This window comes from Musca autumnalis, unplaced genomic scaffold (assembly GCF_047663935.1).
Source record: "Musca autumnalis isolate F117 unplaced genomic scaffold, ASM4766393v1 scaffold_1, whole genome shotgun sequence".
Classification (NCBI taxonomy): domain Eukaryota; kingdom Metazoa; phylum Arthropoda; class Insecta; order Diptera; family Muscidae; genus Musca; species Musca autumnalis.
Window position 1 is genome coordinate 319665669 of NW_027411644.1, and position 10730 is coordinate 319676398.

Below are 10730 nucleotides of genomic sequence, written 5' to 3' on the forward strand. Positions count from 1 at the left end.
GCAGAAATTTCTATGGAGCAACGACCAGGATGAGGCATTCCAAAAACTCAAAGACATGCTCTGCAAAGCTCCTCTTTTGGCGTACCCTGTACCCGGATGTAAGTTTGTGTTGGACACTGACGCCAGTGCATACGGGATCGGTGGTGTCCTTTCCCAGGAAATAGACGGCCAAGAAAAAGTCATCGGGTACTACAGCCGAACATTGTCAAAGCCTGAGAGGAATTACTGTGTGACGAGGAGAGAGCTGCTGGCAGTTGTGGAGAGCATCAAACACTATCACAAATACCTGTATGGACAGCACTTTCTGCTAAGAACCGATCATTCCGCTCTGCGATGGCTGCTCCAGTTTAAGAACCCGGAAGGTCAATTGGCCCGTTGGATCGAAAGGCTTCAGAGTTATGACCTAAGTATCGAGCACAGAAAAGGTGGAAAACACGGTAATGCTGATGCCCTGTCTCGTCGGCCATGCAAAATTGAATGCAGACATTGCTCGAAGGCTGAAGGCAAAGCAAGTATCGTCGATGTCCGGCTACTGCAGGTTGAGTCCGGCGAGGATTGGTCGGCGGAACAAAGAAAAGATCGCACCCTAGGCAAACTAATGTCTGCCATGGAAATGGGCGAACGCCCTAGTCGCAAAGAAATAGCGCCCGAAAGCCCCCTCTTGAAATCTTATTGGGCCCAGTGAAACAGTCTACTTCTAATAGATGGGTGCCTACATCGTAAGTGGGAGAGCGACGATGGAAAAACTCACCGCAACTTGATTGTCGTACCAGACTCCAAAAGAAAAGATGTCTTGTCAGAGTTTCACGATGGGCCAAGTGGAGGACACCTTGGTGTGACAAAGACTGCTGAAAAGATAAAGCAGAGGTTCTACTGGGTCGGCTGTCAGAAATCCATTGCAGACTGGATTGCCAATTGTGAGAGGTGTATAAGAGCTAAAGGTCCAACCCGGAAGAGTCGAGGCCACATGCAACAGTATAATTCAGGAGCTCCATTTGAAAGAATCGCAATGGATGTGGCTGGACCGTTTCCAATAAGCGACTCCGGGAACCGGTATGTCTTAGTGGTCATGGATTACTTCAGCAAATGGCCAGAGGTTTATGCCATTCCCAACCAGGAAGCCAAGACAATAGTGGATGTGTTCAGCAAGAATTGGATTTGTCGCTATGGTGTCCCATCCGAGGTTCATTCCGATCAAGGAAGAAATTTTGAGTCAGCGATCTTCAAAGAAATGTGTGACACCCACGGAATCAAGAAAACGAGGACAACGCCCCTGCATCCACAATCAGATGGCATGGTGGAAAGATTTAATCGCACCCTGGAAGAGCATCTACGAAAGGTGGTAGATAGCGGCCAAAGAGACTGGGATGAGCATATTCCAAAATTCCTACTAGCCTATAGATCGGCCATTCATGACTCCACATCTCGAACCCCAGCCAGAATTTTGTTCGGCAATGAATTGAAGCTGCCTGGTGACCTGATCTTCGGTGCCACACCAAACCCCGAAATTGATAACGATGAAAACAGTCAAAACTCTTTCAGTGAAGTCCACGATGCAGTACGCCGTCGGATAAAAATGGTCAGCAACCGCATGAAGGCGAGGTACGATCGAGCGGCAAATACCGATGGGTTCCAAGAAGGGCAACTGGTACTATTGTTCAACCCACAACGGAAAAAAGGACTATGCCCCAAATTACAAACGCACTGGGAAGGCCCCTACAAGGTAGTCAAGAAAATAAATGACGTCGTGTATCGCATACAGAAGAGCGACAGCCTTAGATCAAAGATGAAGGTGGTACATCTAGAACGGTTGGCCCGCTATGGAACGAGAACTGTGCCAGGTCATGAGGAACAGGCTTAAGCGGGAGGCAGTGTGTTACCAATGCCCATACCACAGAGAGAGAACTGTGCCTATTCGGGACGAACAGGCTTAAGCGGGAGGCAATGTTACGAATGTAACTGATAGGTTTAAGTTAGTTTAGTTTAATTTCCGTTAATTTAAAATTTTGAATTGTAACGTAAAGTTTTTATTACGCAGTTACTTTATTTAAGCAACAACAACTACCATGTAGAACTCTCTTCATTATTCTAGATGTCACTTTACCTTTCATTAATGTGCTTTTATTTTGTTTTGCCATAATCATGTAATCATTGTTTAGTTTGTTACTTCTTTGCACTTGTTTGTTGTTGTTACGTCATTACTGTGCTTGTCGTCCAATTGTGTTCCCCCATGTATGTATGTGAGTATGGTTGTTCGCTTAGTGCGAATGTGTGTCTGTGTGTTCGCTGCACAGATTCGAGATGTGGCCAGATTGTGTAGATAATTCTAGACCAAGGAGATTTTGGGTATAAATATGAGATGCCGGCCAAACAGTGAGCAGTTGTGAATTTTATACCGAAGTGTAAACATCGACTAGTAAAGAAGTAAAGTAAAGCTGTGTACTTAGCTATAACAGTCAGCCCCGAATAAGTGTAATAAAGTAAATAAAGCATTGTAGAAACGTAATCTAAAACGAACCCTGTTTTATTTGGTACAAATCGTATCGGGGAATAAAACCACGTCTACACGGACATTCGTTAAATCTAATTCCGTAACAATACTAATATTAATATAAATATGTTCAATATGTGGATTTTTTCTTCCGAAAAGTAAAATAACACAAGTGGTTCCATATGGAACCACCGCAGTGATTGGGTTAAGATTACGTTGCTACCAAATTATTATGAACTTCGGTGGTGGGATTTAAACGGTGGCCACAATGCGTGAATTATTACTAAATCCTTATGTAAGTATCATGAACATTTGACATATTATAAAATATATATTTTTTTAACTTATTAGCATTAAAGCGGACCAAAATGAATTTGGGCCGACCATCGGAACAGATTAAAAAATAATTTTTTTCGGACCAAATTTGGTCCGAAATGCCCAAAACGGCAACGCTGAAGCTGAAAACACATCCAATGTATGAGTAAAATCAAGGCAAATTTAATACCCCGGTTACACTATTGAAAGTTAACCCACTGGGTTTAATAGATCCAGTGGGTTAATCTTTGCTGGTTACACTTAGCTTTTCGAGGATATAAACTGTCAGCTGTAGTGGGATTCTGTAACTCATTTTTGCTGTTACCGACAAAAATCGGTAAAATTAAATCGCAAAATTATGACTAAAAACATAAAGAAAAGTTGGCATCACTGTTTGTGTCGGTAGAGGCTAGCGACTACTTTTTATTCATCGTTAACTTACCGAAAAACTTCGTTAATTATCGAAATTATAAGCATTTTAATTTTACCGACAATTATCGATCAAAAATGAGTTACAGAATCCCACTACTGATGTTTGTTTAAGGGCTGTTTACACCATCTATCAATGTCATATGAGCAGTCATTTCTTTCACCCATTCGACATTCTCTATGTTTGTCAAAATTGACGTCATCCATACAACTTTCAATTTGTGCGTTCATACCTACAAGTGTTATTTTCGTATGACATAACCTATAAATATAAAAACAGCTGTTTTTGTCATTGTTTACATTTATTGCTGAGTTACAAATTTGCGCAAATGTTTAATTTTGGTTGAAGGAAAATGAATATCTAGCATGTTTGATGTGGTAGAATAGGTTTTTGGGGTTATAGAGGCATTCATGTTTTGCCACAAAGCAATAATTTCCAACACTGCTCCTTTCTACCAATCGATCTGAAAATAACATTATAAACACCCTTTATTTACTTTTCTAAATACTTAAATATACATAACTTTCCATTTTCTTTTTTAAAAGATTTTGTTTTTCAATTTTTTTTTTGAGAATGCCAGAAAACAGCTGATAAATTTATGTTTACATACGAGAATGCCGTATCAAATAGAGCGCTCCCTAAATGAAAAATGTACATATGAGTTGCCAAATCATTTTGATAGATGAAAATTTTCATAGTGGTCACACTATGTGTACAACATTCGCAGGTAGAAAATTTGACATCTCATACGACATTGATAGATGGTGTAAACAACCCTTTACGTATACATCATGGTACAATAATAATGTGTCAATTGCATTGAATTGATGTCAAATTTTGACATCTTATGTTTCCAACAATTGCCGATGCGGCTACCTGTGTATTTGTACCATGGTATACATACAAAATAACTAATAAAGTCGTGTGTTACACTTTCACAATTTTTTGTATGAAATATCTTCCCCTCTTTGCTCATATTGGTATATTTTACACACAGGGATACATTTTTGGATCATGGTATCAATCGTAATTTTTGTTAAAAATGTTTCTAATGAAAAAAATAAAATAATAATAAATAAGATATATGCATGAATTACAACAACTTTACAAAAACAACATTGTTGTTATTGAAAATTAATTGTCAAAGATAAATAATGGGGTCGTTCCAAAAGTTGTTTCAGGAAAAAACATAAATACATTTTGAAAATCCTCTAAAATAGAACAAATTTGAATCAAAATGTAAAAATAACGCATTCAGAACTCTCGTAGGTAATTTTTATTACACGTTTAGGATGAAAAGCAGTATTTTATAGTAGCAAATTTCGAAGTTTCAAATTTCATGAGTAGACCCTATTACCCTATTACATTTTGAAAACTAAATTTACAAAAAAATTTAACAATTTGTCACTTATACCTTGTATAAATATACCTATAGCTCTGCGTGTTGAGCATGCGTTTGTATTTTTGAACGCACGCGCAACGCAGAGCTATAGGTTTGGCCCTAAAATTTTGTGTCGTTTCTGGTTGAAGACAAAGTGTTGCCAAGTTTCAATTTTTCTTTATTTTTCTACCAGAAATGACACAAAACTTTACTCACAAATGAGAGCCATGTCAGCCGTTGTTTAACAAAGGGACATTACTCTCCCTACAATTCTCTCTCATTTATTTTGGACACCAATACTTATAATCACTTTTCAAATACCTGCATGGCCCTTTTTTGATAAGGCACTTTTCAATCTTCAGATGATCAAAATGTGACAATAAATAACGAAAAATATAGTTACATTTTAAACACCTCAGTGATTTATTTGTGATTGCTACACATTTGTTGATGTATTTTAAACTGAACTCCTTTTAATCATTACAGGGAGTCACTTTCGAGCCCATTTCTGATCATACAAGCGACTTAATCAGTTTTTGATCACCAAAAGGACCCTAAAAAACTCCGCAATGGGATTTTTGAAAAAAAAAAAAACAATCTTCCAAATGCTAGCTGGAGAGTCATTATAGCTTTGTTCCAGAAATAAAAAGTTTTTACAATTTTTACGACTTTTACACAATTTACCCGAAAACCCGTTCCCGTACACAAAAAAGTTGTAAAATGTTCACTTCTCTTTAAACAAAAATGGCGCTGAATGACGCTCTCTTTAAAAACTTTTTACTCGACAAATTTGAGCGTGTAAAAAATAGTAACATGGATGCCGGCGTCTGATTGGCTGGTACGCCGACTTTGACATTTGTTCCAACTTTTTGACGTTTTTTCCATTTTCGCGTTCCCGAACTTTTTGAAAAAACTTTGGTGTGACAACAATTTTTCTTTCTTTCTCTCTTTTACGAGTTTTACTATTAAAAAGTACGGGAACAAAGCTTATATTGAGGAGGAGGTTGGTATAAACGTGTTCTTACTAGAAAAAGTAAACAAACGCAGCTAAATACAAATGCCCATCTCTGCAATTGACTTTTTACTTGTCCTTATCTACTGAGATTCTCCATTTTTGTAGCTTATGAATCCCTATAAACAAAATCAGCTGTTTTCGTGACCGAAAAGAAAATAAAGAAAGTGGTCGAAGTCAATCATCTTTTCTAAAATGGCATTGATATAGGGTATAAGTGAAAAAAAATTGGAGTAATAAGTGTACAAAAAACCAATAAACTGTGACGATTAGTTAACATTGAGCATTAACAAAAGAAGTTTTACAAAAGTGACAACAACATCAAAACAAATGCATCATGAGTAATAACAATGGTAACAACACTAATCGCAGTGTTTATAATTCTGGTGCAAGGACAGATGATGAAATGGCAATGCTTCTAGACCAATCAAATGCACATGGAACGGATGATACAACTATCAACATCGAACATGAAATGCCAACAACATCGAGCCAACACAGAAATCAACAGCACCCCTTGCATTTGTCGATTCGTAGAGAAAGTAATCCACCAACCCGTATAAATATGGATGTGAATAGCGGCAGTATTTCTCCAATGGGAGGTGGGGCTGGTGGATTAGAGGGCAATAACCCACACATGGATGAAAGGCAACGTTTACGCAATTTATTTACAATGTTACGCGATGCAAGACATCAATTTCATCGTCAACATTCCACATCATCTGCCTCCGGAAGAGATCCTCGACTACCGATGCCGCCTGCAAATGAATCACAACAACCTAGATCATGGCGTGAGAATTTATATGATGTTCTGGCATCACCGGTCACACCGCGAACAGATGTCCTGCGAGCCTTATTTACGCCGTCAGCTTCGGGTAATTTCCGCTATAATACTTTGCCTACAAACGATAACCCCACACCTGAAGAACATTTTCATTTTTTGCTAACTTCAAATTCCCTAGATCAACAAGATATACAAACCCATCAGCATCATCAACGAAATAGTCAAGTTGAGTTGAGCGGCGGCGGCGTGGAATCCCAATCTTCCACTACCTCGGGATTAAGACTGTCACGGCAAAGTTCACGTTTGGAGGATAGAAGTGTGGCTGATAGTACCACATCAACAAGTAGTACAACACCGGTTGCGGGAGATCCTCAAGACGGGACGGGTAGTCGACGTCAAAGTAATGTGCCTTCAGGAAATGGTGGTACTGGCTCAAACTCAGGAAATATTGGACGTTTGCCCCAGAGACAAGCCTCCCTTGCCGGCAGTAATGCTCCCACAATTGAAATGGACGATCCCGATACAAATGCCATGGGCGAAATGATTGTTAAAATTGTTTCCCATTTTGTCCGCTATTTGCCTTTTATTTGCATACTATTGGTCAAGTTCATTCATGATCATTTATTGGGTATTCTAGATTTGATTGTATTGCAGGGTGTAATGTTTCAAATCAACAAGTCATTGAAAGAGCAAATAGCAAAAGTCAATCAAAAGTCATACGCTGTTCTTATACGCGACTCCATTCTGGTGGTGTGTATTGTAACGTACCGTTTCCTATTGGCCGCCCCTTCAACACCAGATCCATTTGGTCTGCTCATTAATCCGCCGGGAGAAAAGCTTTCATTAGATTTGTCATTCAATTCGATGGCGGCACATAATAAGGCGGATAGCAGTGGATTAAATGATGTAACACTTGCACCTGGTTTGGTGGCCTCAAAACATGATGACTTAGAAATATCTCTAGATCCCACATCAAGTCCATTGGCAAATGATAAGGTTACCCTTGCCAAAACGATCTCATTAGGTGTGCTACTTTACTATGTTGCTGTAAATGATTTGATATTGAAGCTGTTGACACAATTGGTGAAGATATTTGTCACAATGTTGCCTACGCGAGTGATACGTCATAAATCGAGGGTAAGTAAATGCAGACAGTGAACGTTCATTAATGTGTTTTATGTAATTTAGATTGAAACAAGAAATTCATCATTTCAGTACTTCCTGAGATAAGGTCCTAAAACTCAAAAAACCTGCGGCACAACAATTTCTCAAAAAAAATCTTGAATAAAAAATTCGCAAAAAATCCACGCTTATGGCTAAAAAATCCTTGAACAGAAAATTTAAAAAAAATATACTCTTATGGCTAAAAATTCTTGAACAAAATTTTTTTAAAAAATCCTCGCTTATGGAAAAAAAAATCTTGAACAAAATTTTTTTAAAAAGTCCATGCTTAAGGCTGAAAAATTCTTAAACAAAAAATTTAAAAAAATGCACGCTTATGCCTAAAAAATTCTTGAGCAAGAAATTCTTAAAAAATCCACGCTTATGGCTAAACAATTCTTGAATAAAAAATTTTTAAAAATTCCATGCTTATGGCTTAAAAATCCTTGAACAAAAATTTTTAAAAAAAGCCAGGAATATGACTAGAAAGTCCTTGAAAAAAAATTCATAAAAAATTCACGCTTGTGGCTAAAAAGTCCTTGAACAAAAAATTCTTAAACAAAATTCTTAACAAAACTTAAAAAATCCAAAACTTAATAAAATGCTAAATACTATATAGCAAATAACTGTTGGGTGCCACAGTGGTGCAATTGTTTGCACTCCTGAGTGTTCGATCCCCACGCCAAACAAACATGACATTTACAACGGTGGCAAATATACGCCAAATCACCATAAAAAAACTTATTTATAAGGGGTGTCTTAAGAAACACCGTTTGGACTCGGCGGTAAAAAGCCCATATCTTTGTAGTCATTGATATGAGAGGAGTTTCCCATTTTCCTTTCAGGAATATTTGTGCGCACAAAATGCTTATTATACAACAAAATCTGTTAATGTAAATCCATATTATTATTTCTAGGCTCGCTTATATGCTCTAATAGAGTATATTTCCCATTTCTATAGAGCATTGGTTCCCATGAGACAATGGTTAACATATTTATTTGAATCGTATACTGGGTTGGAAATTGTAAGTATACAAAAATAACCATTAACATATAAAACTCACAGCAATATGAATGTATTTTTAATTGCTAAATTGTGTTTATTTAAAAAAAAAAACACACACACATAATGTTTAACAAATGTACCCATTACAGATATCCGGTATACTATTCTCCTCATTTTATTTGGGTGCAAAAGGATTTGAATTTGTTGAACGTGGCAAATCTTTGAAAAAGGCTCTAGTCAACTTCATACGCAATATGGTAAGTGGCTTTTAAATAACACCACCTCCCCCTATTAAAGACATGTTTTACTAATCACTTTAGGATTACGATCGTAAACCAACCAAAGATGAACTGGATGCTGCTGGCACTGTTTGCCCTATATGCCATGATGCCTATACAACGCCAGTTGTATTAGAATGTGGTCATATATTCTGTGATGATTGTGTTAATACTTGGTTTAAACGTGAACAAACCTGTCCCATGTGTCGTGCCAAAGTTAGTGAAGATCCGACATGGCAGGATGGAGCAACAACGTTTTTCTATCAAATGTTCTAATTGACTATACAACTTCTCACTCCTCCTCCTCTCTTGTTTATATATAAACTTGTATTCAAACAAAAACAACTATTTAAAATTATTTTTATATATTAGCTGAACTTTGCTGAGTTCCAGAATTACAATATTATTATTATTATTATTATTATTATTATTAGTGCGAAAGAATTCTTTTTGTTGCATATACTTATATTTTGAATAAAATAAGAGCATTCCTTAATTTCTATGTACATACATACTTAAACGAATTAGTATTTTAAAAATGATATTAAAGAAAATATGTTTACTAGCTAGAGTAAAAGAAGAAACAAATTTGTTTGAATTTCTCAACGGCAAAAAGGGGGTTTACAAGCGCAGTAAGTACATTAGACTTTCCTTGACTTTAGATATGTGCTTTTAAATTTTCGAAGAAGTGGTTGAAGAAATTGTTTTCAGAAAAAATTTTGTACGAGTAGTTGGTGTTGAATCTGTTGATAGGTGAAATTCCTAAGTCACGGCAAAAATTGTCAATTCCAAGAGAGAAAACGTATGTATGAAAATTTAATAAAACAAAAATTCCCAAATGCCCGTGTAACCCGCCTAGTACCTTCACTTCAGTTTTCCCAGTGTATTTACTTGGAAAAAGGCACCATCACCTTGTGTTGCTTCCTTGTTAATAGCCTTGTGGCGTTCTTTGCTTACAATCTCTTCGAGAACTTCACCATCTCCTTTGATTAAACGCACCCTACCCGTTCTGGGATCAACTTCTCTTCTTATTCTATTTTGTCGCTTTTGATATTCCTCTGGAGTTTCGGGAGCATGAGATTTGCTATTCATCAAATCTAGAGGAATAGCAAAATCATCGTCATTGACCTCCTCCACAACGGGCTCCTGCTGTGTAGCTTTGGTGGTTTCCTTTGCGGGTTTTGTTGAATGTTTCTTCTTGTGTTTATGTGACTTCTTCTTTTCTTTGCGTTCCTTATGTTTTTTCTTTGATTTCTTCTCGGATTTATGTGATTTACCCATGTTATTTAATGTTGTTTACCAATTGCTTTTTAATAAACATGCACAACAATAACAAATTTTTAGGATATGCAAACCATTATGCATTTGCGATTAATCGTACGATTTGTCAACAAACAATAAACTTCAGCGCCGTCTTCGTTCTTTAGTCCAGGGCCGCACTAGAGTAATTTCAATGAAATTTTTACATGAAACTTTGCATTTTTTGGGAAAATGCATAATTTCAAGAAACTAGTGTACACTGCTTCATGTGTTCTGCAATTTTGCTTTGTTGCAATATTCGTATGAAACAAACAGACCGTTTTATTTTATATTTTCTTTTACTTTCATGTTAAAATTAGAGTGACATTACTCTTAAGGCCTGCGTACATAAGCTGCTCTGCCTGATTGCCTTGCTTTCCTGCTTCATTTTTGACATAATAAAAATAAAAGAATAAAGAAGGCCGAGGAAATTTCGAACTGGGTTGCCCTTTTCTTTTTTATTCTTTTATCAGAAGTAAGCAAGGTAAGCAGGCAAGGCAGCTTATGTACGCAGGCCTTTAGTGTGGCCCGGGACTTACAATCTCCAAAGCCACACGTTGAAACTTTCAGGCC

General features: G+C 37.0%; 2 protein-coding genes across 3 annotated transcripts; one reads left to right on the forward strand and one right to left on the reverse strand.

Annotated features, from left to right (window-relative positions):
* The first annotated feature begins 5750 nt into the window (after positions 1–5750).
* Positions 5751–9446, forward strand: LOC141390053 (uncharacterized). Of its 2 annotated transcripts, XM_073962488.1 has the most exons (5): positions 5763–6504; positions 6592–7550; positions 8492–8599; positions 8730–8837; positions 8901–9446. In XM_073962488.1, the coding sequence occupies exons 1-5, from the start codon at positions 5967–5969 to the stop codon at positions 9132–9134; spliced, it is 1947 nt and encodes a 648-aa protein (XP_073818589.1). In that variant the 5' UTR covers positions 5763–5966; the 3' UTR covers positions 9135–9446. The 2 variants fall into 2 exon arrangements, with proteins under 2 accessions (XP_073818588.1, XP_073818589.1); XM_073962487.1 differs by having other exon boundaries at positions 5751–7550.
* On the reverse strand, positions 8461–10204 carry LOC141390055 (ADP-ribosylation factor-like protein 6-interacting protein 4). Its single transcript, XM_073962489.1, has one exon. It carries the CDS (start codon positions 10137–10139, stop codon positions 9723–9725), a length of 417 nt encoding a protein of 138 aa, XP_073818590.1. The 5' UTR covers positions 10140–10204; the 3' UTR covers positions 8461–9722.
* Between the last annotated feature and the right edge of the window lie 526 nt (positions 10205–10730).

Bases quoted from the DNA above. Each gene is read 5' to 3' on its own strand.
- LOC141390053 (XM_073962487.1), top strand. From the start codon at position 5,967: ATGAGTAATAACAATGGTAACAACACTAATCGCAGTGTTTATAATTCT. The intron at 7,551-8,491 runs GTAAGTAAATGC...TATTATTTCTAG, and splicing joins TGATACGTCATAAATCGAGG to GCTCGCTTATATGCTCTAAT. The intron at 8,600-8,729 runs GTAAGTATACAA...TACCCATTACAG, and splicing joins CGTATACTGGGTTGGAAATT to ATATCCGGTATACTATTCTC.
- LOC141390055 (XM_073962489.1), bottom strand. From the start codon at position 10,139: ATGGGTAAATCACATAAATCCGAGAAGAAATCAAAGAAAAAACATAAG.